The sequence below is a fragment of the Typopeltis vanoorti genome, chromosome 1 (assembly GCF_054136105.1).
Source record: "Typopeltis vanoorti isolate ZY-2024b chromosome 1, IOZ_Tvanoo_1.0, whole genome shotgun sequence".
Lineage (NCBI taxonomy): Eukaryota > Metazoa > Arthropoda > Arachnida > Uropygi > Thelyphonidae > Typopeltis > Typopeltis vanoorti.
In genome coordinates, this window is record NC_143549.1 from 54,084,343 (window position 1) to 54,099,155 (window position 14,813).

At 37.2% G+C, this 14,813-nt stretch overlaps 1 protein-coding gene across 1 annotated transcript in view; it reads left to right on the forward strand.

Moving 5' to 3' along the window:
• The window catches only part of Git (ARF GTPase-activating protein GIT1), a 707,749-nt gene that overhangs the window by 556,873 nt on the left and 136,063 nt on the right, over positions 1–14,813 (forward strand). The window contains exon 18 of the mRNA XM_090400625.1: positions 10,353–10,429. Coding sequence (XP_090256751.1) covers positions 10,353–10,429 — 77 coding nt within the window. The remainder of the gene's footprint in view (positions 1–10,352; positions 10,430–14,813) is intronic.

The window sequence follows — 14,813 nt, forward strand, 5'->3', positions numbered from 1 at the left end:
TCTCCTTATATCTCTTCCATAGCCTCTTTTTCACATGCAATTCCTGTTTAATATTGTTTGTCATCCACTTTACTCCAAATTGTGTCCTCTTCTTCACTCGTGGTATACAACTTACCATTGCTGCTAACAAATATTCTTTCACAATTTCCCACACGCTAATGATATCCCAGCCTTCCAATTCCTCCCTCCATGAAACTTCCCGAAGTTGACGTCTAAGACTATTATAATCACCTGCATTATAATTCCACATAAGTTCCCGTCTCTTTGATACTCCTGCATGTCTATTCATTTTCCAAGTCAAAACTATATGGTCACTCTCTCCAACTGGTGGGAGAGATGTCAACTCAGTTATTATCAACTTCTGATGCTATAATCAAATCCAAAACTCTTGAACCTCTTGTTCCCTCTGTTACATGTTGCCTAAGACATTTGTCCCTCAAGAATTCTAGAAATTCCATTCCCCTATTGCTACATGCATCTTCCTCTCTCCAATTTATACTACTATAGTTAAAATCTCCCATAACAATCATTCTTCTTGCACTTGCCAAACTTAACTGTCTAAACATCTCCTGGTCCCCATACTCTGTGCTCCTGGGTCTGTAGCAACACCCCACTAAATATCCTGTCTTGCCTACCTCTACCTCACACCATACGCTCTCAAAATCATTTGTCTTACTTCCTTCCAAAGCCTCCACTCTTAGAGGACATAGGTCATCACTTATCATAAGCAGCACCCCACCACCACACTTTCCCCTCCTATCCTGACGAAAAATGCTATACCCAGCGACTTCTGTTCCCGTTGTTATATCTCCTTCTGTCAACCACATCTCTGTGATCGCAATAATTTTTGGCCAGGCTGATGCTATCTGCGCCACCAATTCCTCTCCCTTATTCTGGATACTCCTGGCATTAGTATAAAGCATATAAATGCCATTGTTTCTATACCCAGCATTATCCCTTCTAGACTCCACTGGGCTCAGTGTTACCTGACATCGTCTCCCTTCTCCCAAGTATCCATTCCCACAAGAGGCCACCCCTGCTATCATCCTCCCTGGGACACGCTGACTCGTTCAGAACAGCAATCTCTCCAGATGCAAAAATCTCATATCTCCTTCCTCATTCAGATGTAAACGGTCTCTCGCATACAATTCCTTTCTTTCCTCAAACGCACTCCAAGCATCCACATATACCAGTCCTCTCTTGTCACACATTCTCGCTATTATGCCATTCAATATCACCGCTCTTCTGCTCAGCTCATCATTATCATACCTAGGCAACACGCACACTATTTTTCCTCTCTCTGTCTTCTTCCGTACAGTCTCAAGCAAAAATCTCATATCTCTTGCTGCCCGACTTACATTACCACTCAAGTCATTTGTTCCTACCATCACAATCATCTCATCCACCCTTTCACCTCTCTTAATTGCCATAGCCACCCTTTCTATTGTTCCTCCTGGCAAACACTCCTCATGCATTCTATCTTGAACACCACGGATCATTGAGTCGCCATACATTATACCTCTTACCATTCCCTCTCTCCTATTGTTACCATTCTCTCCTCTTCTTTCATTCCCATAGGTCTCTCTCATTCCCTCTCCTCTACTGCTATTCTCTCTTCTAGCATTCCCATACCTCTCTCTCTCTCTCTCTCCTACTGTTTCCATTCTCTCCTCTTCTAGCACTCCCATACATCTCTCTCATTCCCTCTCTCCTACTGTTTCCATCCTCTCGTCTTCTAGCATTCCCATACCTCTCTCTCATTCCATCTCTCCTACCGTTTCCATTCTCTCGTCTTCTAGCACTTCCATATCTCTCTCTCTCTCATCCATCCTCCCGTCTGCTAGCATTCCCATACCTCTCTCTCATTCCCTCTCTTCTACTGTTTCCATTCTCTCCTCTTCTAGCATCCCCATACCTCTCACTCATACTCCCTAAATTCTCTCTCTCTCTCTCCTGCTCTGATTCGCCTTGCATTTATCTCTTCCATTCTCCTAATCTTATCTTTCATACTTCTGCTCTCATTCACAAGACAAATTAATTAAATCTCATTCTTAGGAATTGAGTGATTCTGACCTGCTGTTAGATGCACAGCTGGAAGATTCTGAAGAATATGAAGAAAATTTAACCACTGACAGTCAGCAATTTTTATTTTTTGTACAATTGAAGTTTTTAAGTAGCAATGCTTAGAGGCTGTCCCTGATCAAGAGAGAAGCAGTAAAATTTGCAGAAGAGTTGAAAAGGCAATAGGACCATACCATCAATTGTATGAAAAAAAGAAACAGAATGCCCACATTAGCTCAATTCTTTGTTAAGAAGTGGAATAATAAATGTATATTCTAAATATGTTTTATTGTCTTTCAGCTCATTTTCCTTTAATAAGGGCCTGAGATTACCCTAATTCTATTATAAAAAATAAAGGGTCAAAAAAGAAATTTGTGGAACAAATTATACTTTTTCCAATAAGTTATTATATTTGATTAATGCGTTTTCGATTAACATGCCCATTTTAAAGAATGCATTAATAGAGGAATTGCTATAAATGTAAGGTCATGCTTGTTGGTGTAATGAGATATGCAGTGTTGCATTATATTGGTGTGATTATGCTAAAAGAAACTGATCAATCTATGACTCTTGGAGTATTTGTAGATGGGAGGTTGAAGCTCAATGGCCATATAGGAAAGATTGCAAATACAAATCAGAGGATAATTGCAATACTGAAACAGTTGACATGTAAGGATATGAAGATTCTTGATCTTTATCATGTCTTGATATGACGTCATTTATTCACAGATCTTGCCTCCTTGTTTCTGAGCGGGAAGAGATGCTGATACATTGTATGGAGAGAGAGAGTGTGTACAAAGTAGTGTTACAGACAATATGGAATTGTGGAATACAGATTATGAAGACAGATTGAGAATTTGTGGACTGCAGACATCTAACAGAAGGAGGGGTTATGTGATTGAAAGTTACAAACTTTTGAAAGGGAAATTGATGAGTCCCAAACTCCCTGGAAGTCTTTGTCTTAGTCATGATAATAATAAATTGTAAAAATTTTCTCAATATGCAAAATTAAGTGGCCATCATAATTAATAGGATGCCAGGAAAAGTCTTTAAAAAAATCTGTTTAAAGACTGAGGAGAAAAATAAATTACCTTCAAAATCAAAAAGTATTTGGCATCATTCACTTGATAATTTTCACTTGAAATGACCCGAAGTGAAAATTAGCGAAGAACAAGCTGGATTATAGGTCGAATAGTGGGTACCCTGACCACATTTTTTTTTTGTTTGTTTGTTTGTTTTGTTTTGTTTTGGTAAGTTATCAAAAAATTGTGGGAATATGATAAAGCATCACGAATAAAATTGTCTAAAATATATTTGTATGATGTAAATGGAAGTATATAGTGTGAATATGTATTCCATACTTAACTTGTGAATCAGCAGTTAGAATTGCAGGATATACAGGAAGATGGTTTCATGCTATATCAGTGTCTGAGATGGTTCTGTATTCATTATGTATAATGATTAGACTACGGTATTTAAGGAAATTAGTATTAAAACTAATATTCATATAAATACATTAAAATATTTGTTCTGCACTCTCTTTATATGAACATTAACTTCTTAAATTAATCTGCTATATCAGAAGTCATGAGCCAATTTCAGTGAATTATGTGATATGAAAATTAGCAAGAAAAAAACTAAAAGACAGAAAATGGGCAGGAAAACAGAAACTCGTTTGAATTGAAAGTCCTGAAAATGCATTAACAACATAGTTATTACAAAATCTGACCAAGGATGTACCTCCCTTGTCTTAGATTCCAAATCCTTTGAATGTAAAATAAAATCACTCCTTTGGGATTGGAATACATATTCTCAGATTAGTAGGGATCTTACCAAAAGTCAACTGAATAAACTCAACAAGTTATTGGATATAACAACATTCATAGATCAAGAAACTATTAAAAACTTTGGACTTACTATGAAAGGCCATGAGAATATGTGGTTCACTAAAATACATAAAAGTAACTGCCCATTGATTTTTCAAGATTTCTATGTAACTTTCTTCATCCCCTCATTGGACACTCAGCTTTTTTTGATTTAAAAAAAAAAAAAAAATCCACATAATTTATCTCAAGAATAAAATATATTTATATATATATGAAACATATCTTCAAATATGATGATGAGTTTTGACTTCACCTCACTCATCACAAATATTTCTCATACTGAAACATTAGAATTTATAACCCAAGAATTTCCAGCTGACATTGTTGACTTATTGAACATAATCACATCTAGTTACCTCATGGATCAACTATACCAATGGGCTAACTTTTATCTAGACCACCAGAAAGAAAGGATCTTCACGCTCTTGACTCAGAACTATTTGGCTATAATGCATGTATGATATATTATTTGCGATTTGAAGATAACAGGACTCCTATATCTTACATCAAGGGCATCTGTGAATATATGGCAAAGACTATGAAAAAATGCAAACCCATCAGTACCTTCAAAACCCATAACCAAATTCAAATTCTGTTATCTTCTCCAAAGGACAAACTCATCGATGATGCTACCTGGTCTGTACTAAGTACTGAGTTCATGCAACTTGTTTTTCTATGGACAAACAGGAAGATTAGTCAATAAACATATTTCTAAAGATCAAGACCAAGTCTACCTTATCAAACCTCTCAAATCTGGCCTGGCACAACATGGAATTGAAAATGCTAGCCTGAGATCCAGTAGCAAAACACCATACTGTTTAATATTCATATTTAAACATAGATCTATGTTTAAATATCAACATTTATTGAAACAGAGTGCTGAAACTCTACTTCACCAACCAAACCTTAATCATAATTGTGGATAGGAGATTAATCTTGGGACCTCAACTGTATTAAATAGTTTGTATTTCATTTTATTGTTAATTAATATTTTCAGTCTAATAGTGTTTTAAGCCTAATGAACATGTGACTGCATATATAGAAGGATTCTAATGTAATGCATGCACTGTACTGTTTCTGTTGTTTAAATTCCTTACTATTGTTCTTCACTCACACTGATGGTGTCTTATGATATGTAAGACAAAATAAAATGCACAATAAATAATTTTTACTGTGGTATACATGATTTTGTAACCAAGGTGAGAACAATAGTTTTGTAAATAGCAGACAGTTATTTATCTTTTTTTTGAATAGACTGAATCGGATGCCATCAAGAGCAGAAGTTTTGTTAGTGGAAGGCTATTGGAAACATGCAATATCTGGAGCATTCTTCCTGGTATAATTGGAGGAATTATACCAGAAAGCCTTGATCATATATGTAGGTGTTAGAAGAGAAATATTATGTCAGGATGTCACATTTGCCGTTTAGGTGTTGTTTCAATACAGAGGACATAAATTGTGCCCAACAGCCTTTACAAGGGACCAGAAAGCACTCCTGTTTTTAAATTCAATCTCAATGAGTTTTTCCTTCCTTTTGGCAGATGTATAGTGTAGATTAGAGAGGGCACTCGTGAGTCAAGCGCAGTGACGTATAAGAAGAGCTCCTGATTGGGATACGTTTTTTCTAGGAATAATTAAATATATATGCATAATTATTTGAGTAAGAGAGGCTGTAAACATTGTGTGCTATCGGTTTTATTAGTGTGGGGGATTTTTTTTTGTCAAAACTTAATTACGAAATCGTTATTATTAGACTTAATAACCTGCAAAAAATGGCGGCGGCATTGTCATTCCATGTTAATAACCTGCAAAAAATGGCGGCGGCATTGTCATTCCATGACTTTAATTTAGATTTCAGTCTGTTATATGTATTCTTTCGATTACATAAATGATTTGTGGATATTTGGTGAGGATGGAAGGAGGGTGTGTGCGAAGTGTGACCTGAACGAGGAGATGAATGCAAATATGAAATTGGTGACAGAAAGTGTTAGTAGCCTGATTGTTGCAGAGAAAATAAGTGCACGTTTGAAAGAGAAGGATGGTGAGAAAGAGAGGCAAAAAAATGTTAAAAAATCACTAAAAAAGAAAAAGAGCAATTTGAAAACTGTAACGGATGTTAAAAGGGGTGAAAGTAAGGTGAGAGTAGCGAAGGAAATGAAATTGAAAGAACGAATGAAACTAGAAATGGCGTGACAGAGAAATCGAAAGTGAAAAAAATCGAAAGAATGGATGACAGCGAAAGTTCGACGCATGTTGGACCGTAAGTACAGAAACTAAGAAATATGAATGAGTGTGAAAATGGGAAGAATGATAGCAAAAGTTGGACGCATGTTGGACCGAAAGTATGGAAACAAAGAAGGATGAATGAGAGTGAAAGTGAAAAAGAGGTGGTTGAGAGTTAGAAAGATTGAATGATAGAGAATGTGTCGCGAGATTCGGGAGTTGAATTGGATTGGATGAGGCAAGAAATGAAATGGGTGCGCAATGAAATTAAGAAAATTCGGGTAAAAACTATTAAAATAAATAATGATGGCAAGAAAGAGTTAACAAAAGATGAGCGAGTGGCGTTGTATGGTGACTCCATTATTAAAGGTGTGCTGGAGGATGGAATGCACAAGGTATGTTTTCCAGGCGCTAAAATGAATACAGTGATTGAGGCATTGGATATGAGGCAGGAGCGAGCAAAAGAGTTAATAGTATTAATAGGTACGAATGATTTGAAAGAGGACAAAGAGTGTGTCAGAAATGATATCAGGAGGCTACTTAGAAGGATAAAAGAGAATAGTGTGACAGGAAGGGTAGTTAGCATGTTGCCTAGGTATGACTGTGGTGAAATTAGGTGGAGAGCAAGGATTATGAATGATATGCTGGCTGAAATGTGTGAGGAGATGGGAGTACAGTTTGTTAATGTGTGGAATGAGTTTGAGGGACAAAGTGAGCTGTATGGGAGCGATGGACTGCATTTGAGTGGATATAGTGTGAGCCGCTTGGAGAGATTGCTGCTGGAAGGTAGAGAAGTGAATAGAGAGAATGAATCAGATCGAGTGGGAAGAGATGTGGAAGAGTGGGAGAGTAAGACGAGAGAGAGAGAGAGAGATTGAAGAGGTGGTTATGAATGGGGAAGTGAGTGGTATGAGTATAGAAAATGAAAGAATGGGTGTGCAAGAGGAGCAGGGAAACTGGGAGGCTGTGGACAGGGGTACACAGCATGAGAAAGGTGGATGCACCAAGAGGAGGTGAGCATGTGTAGGCAGGAAAGGAATGGAATGACAAGGGATCAAGAGAAAACAGTTGGAATTGAAAAGGGTTTTAAAATGAAGAAGCAGAAAGGGAAATGGCCCCAGTCAAGCATGGAGAGATCACATCGAGTGAGTGGTATCAGTGGAACTGGCTGTAGATCCAGAAATGAGTTGTTGTGTTTGTATACAAATGCTAGAAGTATAAGAAACAAGGCAGATGAAATGGTTGCACTAATTGTGTCTCTTCACCCAAAGGTTGTCGGAATAAGTGAGACATAGTTGGAAGAAGATGACATCCTGACAGGAATAGAGATGGAAGGGTATGATGTGTTTCGTGAGGACAGAAGGGGTAAAAAGGGAGGGGGGGAGTGCTATTGATGATAGAGAAAGAGTTATGTCCATATAAAGTAGAGATGCAAGAGGGAAATAGTGCCAGTGGTTTTGAGGCAGTATGGTGTGAGATAGAGGTGAATGGAATCAATACTTGGTGGGATGTTGTTATAGACCAGGTAATGTGGATGGTGGTGATAATGAAATGTATAATCAAATTAGCCAAGTAAATAAGAAAAGGGTGATCATTATGGGTGATTTTAATTATGGCAATATAGACTGGAATGATGAGATAGCAACTGGAAGTAAAGAAAATGAGTTTCTTGAGTTTTTGAGGGATAACTACTTCAGACAGTATGTAACAGAGGGGAGGATTAAGGGTCTTGGATTTGGTCATCTCATCAGAGGATGTAATTATAAATGAGGTGTCAAATCATCCACCAATTGGTAAGAGTGACCATGAGGTGATTATCAGCAGTGCGAGGACCTCTGTGAGACAGCTTGCGGGTGTAGCATGTTTAGCTGGAAAAGAGATCAGTACAGCTTGGGGGATTTTCAAAAACTGTTTAGCAGATGCAATATCTAAATGTATTCCAAGGGTGAGAAGGTTAAATAAGGTGGGTGTGAGATGGATGAATAAAGAGATTAAACATGCGATACAGAGAAAAAGGGCATTGTGGAGGCAGCATAAGAGAAGTGGAAATAGCCAATTTCATGAGGTCTACAAAGACCAGGCAAGGAGGGTGACTTAGTTAGTCAGGGTAGCTAAAGAGAGGTATGAACAGCAGTTGGCTAATGAAGCCAGAAAGAATCCTAATGAGTTCTTTTGATATGTAGCCAGCAAAGGAAAGAATAATTATGGAAGGATGATATTGATTGGAGAAAATGATGTAAAGACAACTGATGCAGAATGTGTGATGGAGAAACATAATGAGCAGTTCATAAAGATCTTTCAATCTTATTAATGTGACTTCATGGAGGGATTGAGAGCAGTTGATGATGTGGAGGAGAGACTGACTGTAGGTGAGCAATTGATAATATATCACCATGTATACTGAAGGAATGTACCAGGGAGTTGACACCTGCCTTGACATATTTTTTAATACAAGTCTTGCATTCGGTCAAGTTCCTAAGGAGTGGAAGGAGGGCAAGATTGTGCCACTTCATAAATAAGGTGATCGAACTCAACCATCAGACTATAGGCCTATCTGTGTGTCAGGTGTTGTGGTTAAGTTGTGGGAGAAGCTTGTGAGAACTAGGATCCAGATTTGGGTTGATAACAATGGTATTATCTTTGATGAACAGCATGGATTTGCTAAAGGGAGATCATGTTTTAGTAATCTACTTACTTATTACAATAAAGCGATTGCTTCCTTGGACAGAGGAAAAGGATACACAGTAATATAATTGGATTTCGCAAAGGCTTTTGATAGAGTACCTCAATAGGTTGACAGTCAAACTAGAGCAGATGGGGTTGGATAATTGATTGGTGCATTGGATTGGAGACTGGCTATCTGATAGGTATCAACAAGTTGTGTATGGGGGAGCAATAACCAGGAAAAGGAAAGTCACTAGCGGAGTGCCTCAGGGATCTGTTTTAGGTCCATTACTGTTTAACTTGTATATTAATGATATAGGTGAAGATTTGGATAGAGATATTCAGTTGTTTGCAGATGATGCAAAGTTGGGACGAACCATGAAGTGTAGTGAAGATGTTGTGGCCTTACAGGAAGACTTGAATAGATTGAGTGATTATGCACGGAAATGGGGATGTGAGTTCAGTCTTACAAAATGTAAGGTTTTAAAATTTGGAAAACAAAGATGGAATACAGAATTTATTCTTGGTGAGAATATATTGTTGGAGGTAGAGGAAATAAGAGATCTGGGGGTGATAGTGGATAAGGATCTAAAATTTAGTGGGCACATCGCCAGAATTGTGAAGACAACACAAAGGCTTCTGGGAATGATGCGGAGGACACTGACATGTAGAAGTAAGGAGATTCTTGTTCCGTTGTATAAGGCTTTGATTAGGCCGCACATGGACTATTGTGTCCAGATTTGGTCACTGGGTTTTCAGAAGTATGAAGAGATGTTGGAAAGGGTCCAAAGGAGACTGACTAAGGTAGTTTCTGACCTCTGGAATTTCGAGTATGAGGAAAGATTGAGAAGATGTAATTTTCAGAGTCTGGTGGACAAGAGGAAGGGGGGGGGGATATGATAGAAACCTATAAGTTGGTAAGAGGTTTTTATAGGATCAATGCTGGAGAAGTTTTACAGAGAATAATGGGAGATCAGGGGAGAACCATAGGTCATCCCTGGAAACTGTATAAAGCAGAGTTGTGAATGATTGGAATGCCTTGCCTGAGAATGTGGTGTCTGCAAAGAGTTTGAATGTGTTTAAAACACAGTATGATGAGCTGTGTGTGTGTGATAAAAGGACCTCCCAGATGAGTCTTTGACTCCATGAGGTCTTGGGGTGGTAATAATAATAATTACTCTATCAAACTGCCTGTTGTGTTTGGGGTACTAATTTAAAAATAATAGTCATGATAAAGAGAATCAAGTATTCATTAGTGTTTATTCCAAGCCAAACTTAGTTTTCTAAATGTTTAAAATTATTGATAATATATAGGAATGATAATAGCACCTGTTACTTTTTAACCTTTTTTACAAAATGTTGTAATAAAGTTGGTGGATTATCATATCAGAAATTATAAAAATAAGAAAATAAATCAATGTATTCAAATAATTAAACAAAAGTGTATTCACAATTTTGTATTATTGATTAATGTCAAGGATTGATTATAAATGAAATAACCTTTGCTTTTTTGAACAGGGTCACACACACTCCAGTCATTCTTCTAGAAATAGTGGAGAATATGATAATACTTCTGCAAATATCAGCTGTAGCAGGTAAGTTTAAAATGAAAGCCTACATCATAATATAGGCTACTTCGACTAGCAAGAAGAAAAATTACTCTTCCTAACTCTTTGTTTTGACGCCAGTGAACTACTTAAATACCATGAAAATATTTTTATATGAGGGTCATTTCAAAAATTCATATCCTGCAACTGTTGCCAGTGGGAATATCTGAAGAAAAATATGTTCATTCTGCAAAATCAACTTTCAGAATGAACGTATGATTAGTCTCATGTTAGATATTGTATACCAAAATTAAAAATGTGTATTTTTCCCCTCCCAATATAATCACAAATGCACAGTAAATTGTATTTAACAAGAAATTATATTCTTGTTCTGTATTATCCCCAAATGTCAGCAAAGTTTGCATTTAAAATATCTTCATGACTAAGCTGCTTGTATATAGAGGCTGTTGACTTCACATCAATTGTCTGAGTATCTAATAATGCAAACACACTTCCTTTGGGAAGCATACAGTATATTGTCACACAGGAAAAAATCACTACATAGACCAGTTGTAATAACTTCTGTCTGCTGCATTATTGTAACATCTTCTTTTATTGTTTATTATTAATTAGCAGTGTGTGCTTTTTCTCTTGTAACTTTCCTTACTTATTCTACTGCGTACTATGTTTATCCACCTTTCGTATTTTACTAGTCATATGCCTATGAACACCGGAAAATTTATTTGTTAAGACTGCACCATCCAGTATTTCAGTATCGGCATAACACTCAGTGAAACGTCCAGTAGATTTCTCTCTCTCTCTCTCTTACTAGCGTAAATTCCTTCAACAAAGTTTACATAAACAGTCGTGGTTCTTAAGTAATTAAACTGTGCTTTTAATGCCTTAGTTGTTTCCTGCTCACAAGTCCGATTTATTTAGGAACAGTGCAGTTGTAAAATAAAGGATCAAGCAGCACTCTTTTAACAAATAATTAAAACACATTTATTTACATTAATATGAAATATACATGGATCAAACGACAGGGAGATTGTTTTCTCTACCCATCTAAAAAAATCTTTAGCATAAAATTAGAACCCTTTTACTTCAACATTAAATAATCTCTTTAACTCAAAAACTTATTTACTCTCTGCTTACAAATTCAACTTATTAAACTTCTCGTTTACTCGCAAAGAGGTTAGTTAACTCTCTGCTAAGTTACTTTTACAAATTTGATATCAACTTCTAACATGCCAATTGACTCTCTTATGGACACTTCTTATTACTATTAAACTAATTCTTAACAGTCCATATATAACATATTGCCTAGATTGTAAGAGAAAAATTACAAAAAGGATGGAACTTACAGAGGCTCTGTATCGCACATTCAGTCAAGAGTCTTACACAAAAGTCTTTCTGGCATTTCTTTCATCGCAGATCTTAAGCTTCCTTCATTCAGCGGTATCATGCCGGGATATTGGCAGGCTTTTTGGACTGCAATCTGCGGTACTCGATATAGCACGTGCAAGAGGTTTCAGCATAGGGCAAATTATCCTCTGGATCCTACTTCGGGCTTCTGCTTCTAACTGTCGCCATTTCTGCTACTAATTGCCAATGACTGTGCCTCTAACTGCTGACCGCTGATGACTGTAACTGCCGCCGACTCGCTCTGGCTCTCTTTGGTAACAGCGCTTCGCCTTGCTCTCTCAGCACTTGGATCTTGGCTCTCCTCTGTTGGTAACTGGACCTGGACACTCTTCTCTCAGCAACTGGAGCCTTGCCTCTCTGCCACCGCTCTGGTTCGGACTGCCTCTCCTCTGCTGACGACTGAAAGCTTCTTATGCTCATCTCGGTCCTCTTTTATTTTCCTGTTCTCCGAACCTTACACTAAGGGTTGTAAACCCCAAAGAAAATTGGCACGACTCTTTCATCTTCTTTTAAGTTTAACCCGCTCTTTGTTCTCCTCCCTGCATTCTTTTGATCGTATTTTGCCGGGCAGCGGAAACTTGTCTCTTCTCTAAAACTAGCGGAACTCTTTGATACTTTGCTTGTCCTTTCCGGCCACGGAAAGTCTCTAAACCTAGTGGCACTCACTAACTTTAAAGGAATTATGCACAGAGCTTGTAAGCAACTTTCTCATACACAAAAATAGTAAACAACTTTCTTGTGCTCTTACACATAGCTATATACAAAGTTCTGATGGCAAAGCATTGCCTTTGTTTTTGATTTGTTAAAACAGTAAATACAGTCACTTCCCATAGGGTTAACTACATTAATATTTAGCAAAATATACATAGAAACAAACAAGGATATTTACAGTTCTCATGAGACTTGACCACTGTAAAAATCGATGTAAAGTGCTTTGGTATTTTTAAGCTACATTAAGTTTTACACAGTTTCAACTTTTCTTGAGGTCTCATCAAATGGGAGTCAGACTACGAAGATACCATGGATGAATTAATGCAGAAATCGTATATTTGCCATATACAAGTGGTAAAAAGGTGTATCACCTTATTATTAAAATAGTCTGGATCAGAGATATCTACAGAAAGTTGTTTAACTTGTTAGTGTTCAGGCTACTATGACATCAATACATGATTAAGTTTACATTATTTTTAATCTCCTATCCACAATTTTCTTGCAACTTAGGCTCTTACTTGTCAGCATGCTGATATTGTCATATCTAATATTTCATGCTTCTAAGGCACTTCTGACTGAATTGATCCATCTAGACCTTAGTCCTCTTCTAGGGCTCTTTCCTGCCATCTTGGCATCAAACATTTGTTTTGCTAACCTTTGATAGCTATGCTTACACATTCTTGAATGCTAACAATGTCATGTTCATTTTCTAATATCTTCATTTTTAACATGATTCTGTCACTGTTGATTTTAGGTGAAGACTAGGTGGATTTATGAGAGTGATGTAGGGGCAGGAGCAGGTTGCTCATTACCTTATTAAATTCTTTGATCAATTCTTGTCTTCTCTGTATATTTGGTGGAGCAATGTTAGATAGGACAGGCAGCCAGGGAAATACAGTGCTTCTCTCCCACTAATTGTGCACATGGTAGAGTTTAGCTGGGTGTCTATAATGTTTATAGTGTTCCCCCAGACTGGGGCACAGTATTCTGCTGCAGAGAATGCAAGGGCTAGTGCAGCCTTTCCATTCTTGGTGAGTTTTAAGGCTACCTGTACCTCTTCCTGAGATACAAATTCAGGAAGATCGGGACCCCATCTTCAGGATTTGTCTGATGGAGGATTGCACAGTAATTTTCCTGATAGAGCTGGGACGTATCTTGGAGATTTCAATAAATGATTAGTCATTTGATCAGGAGTTATCTCTGTTGTTTTGTGTGTTGTTGGTTCTGCTCTACCTAATTTTCTGAGAAGTGACCAGCTTTTCCGGCTAGATGTGGTGAAATCGAGTTCATGGATGGTTGAGATCCATCTTTCCTTTCTGTTTTTATCCAGCGTTGCTATGAGCTCCTTAGCAACAGTTAGGTCTTCATTCTCTTCATATTTGGCTAAAAGTTCCTCAGTTTCTCTACTCCAGCATGGAATGTATTGTTTTCTGTAGCCTCTAGGAATAGAAGCTTTGGCTGCAGTTTTGATTACTTTAACAAATCTTGGATAGCAATTAGGAGTGGATGGAATTGCTCTAATGGTTTGCTCGATTTGTTTCTGAAATGCATTCCAGTTGGACCTGTGAAGGTTCCATCTAGCGATTGGTGTTCTGCTGATGACTGGGATTGATGTGCCTGTCTCTATTAGTGTAGGACAATGTTGACTATTAGGGAATCTGTTCAAGATGGTTCTGGTTGTTGGCAGAGGGTGATCTTCATAGTCTTTAGAGACTGTGCACAGATCATAATCCAGCTAGCATACCTCTTTCTCTCTTTAATATCATTGCAACATGTTTTAAATCCTATGCATGTAACATATGAATAGAGCTTGCATGCTCACATAGAAAACAGTATTTGTAACTGCCTTTTTTTTTTTTTTTTTTTTTTTTTTTTTTTTTTTTTTTTTATAATTTATTCCTTTTGTACTCCTTTTGCCATGAGAATGAATAAATAAATAAAATTCACTCACCTAGTTTTTCTCAGAACCCTCATATAGGGGATTTCTAGTCTTGGAATTAGTGCTTTATTTCTGACCTAAATCTCAGATCTACAACTTAAAACTAGTTTGAACATTATCTTGTATACTATTAGTTTGGTGTTTCGGCTAATTTCTGGTATCTCTTGTAATGTCTTGTATACTCTCATTTTGGTGTTTAGGCTAATTTCTCTCTTATTCCATATAAATTTATTCAGCTGGCTATCTGCCATACCAGCTTTGCTTATTCTGTAATCAATTTCCAGATTTAATTTACCATCATCGCTAAAAACTATACTCAAATAGTCGAAATATTTTACTTGTTCTATAGGCTCTCCA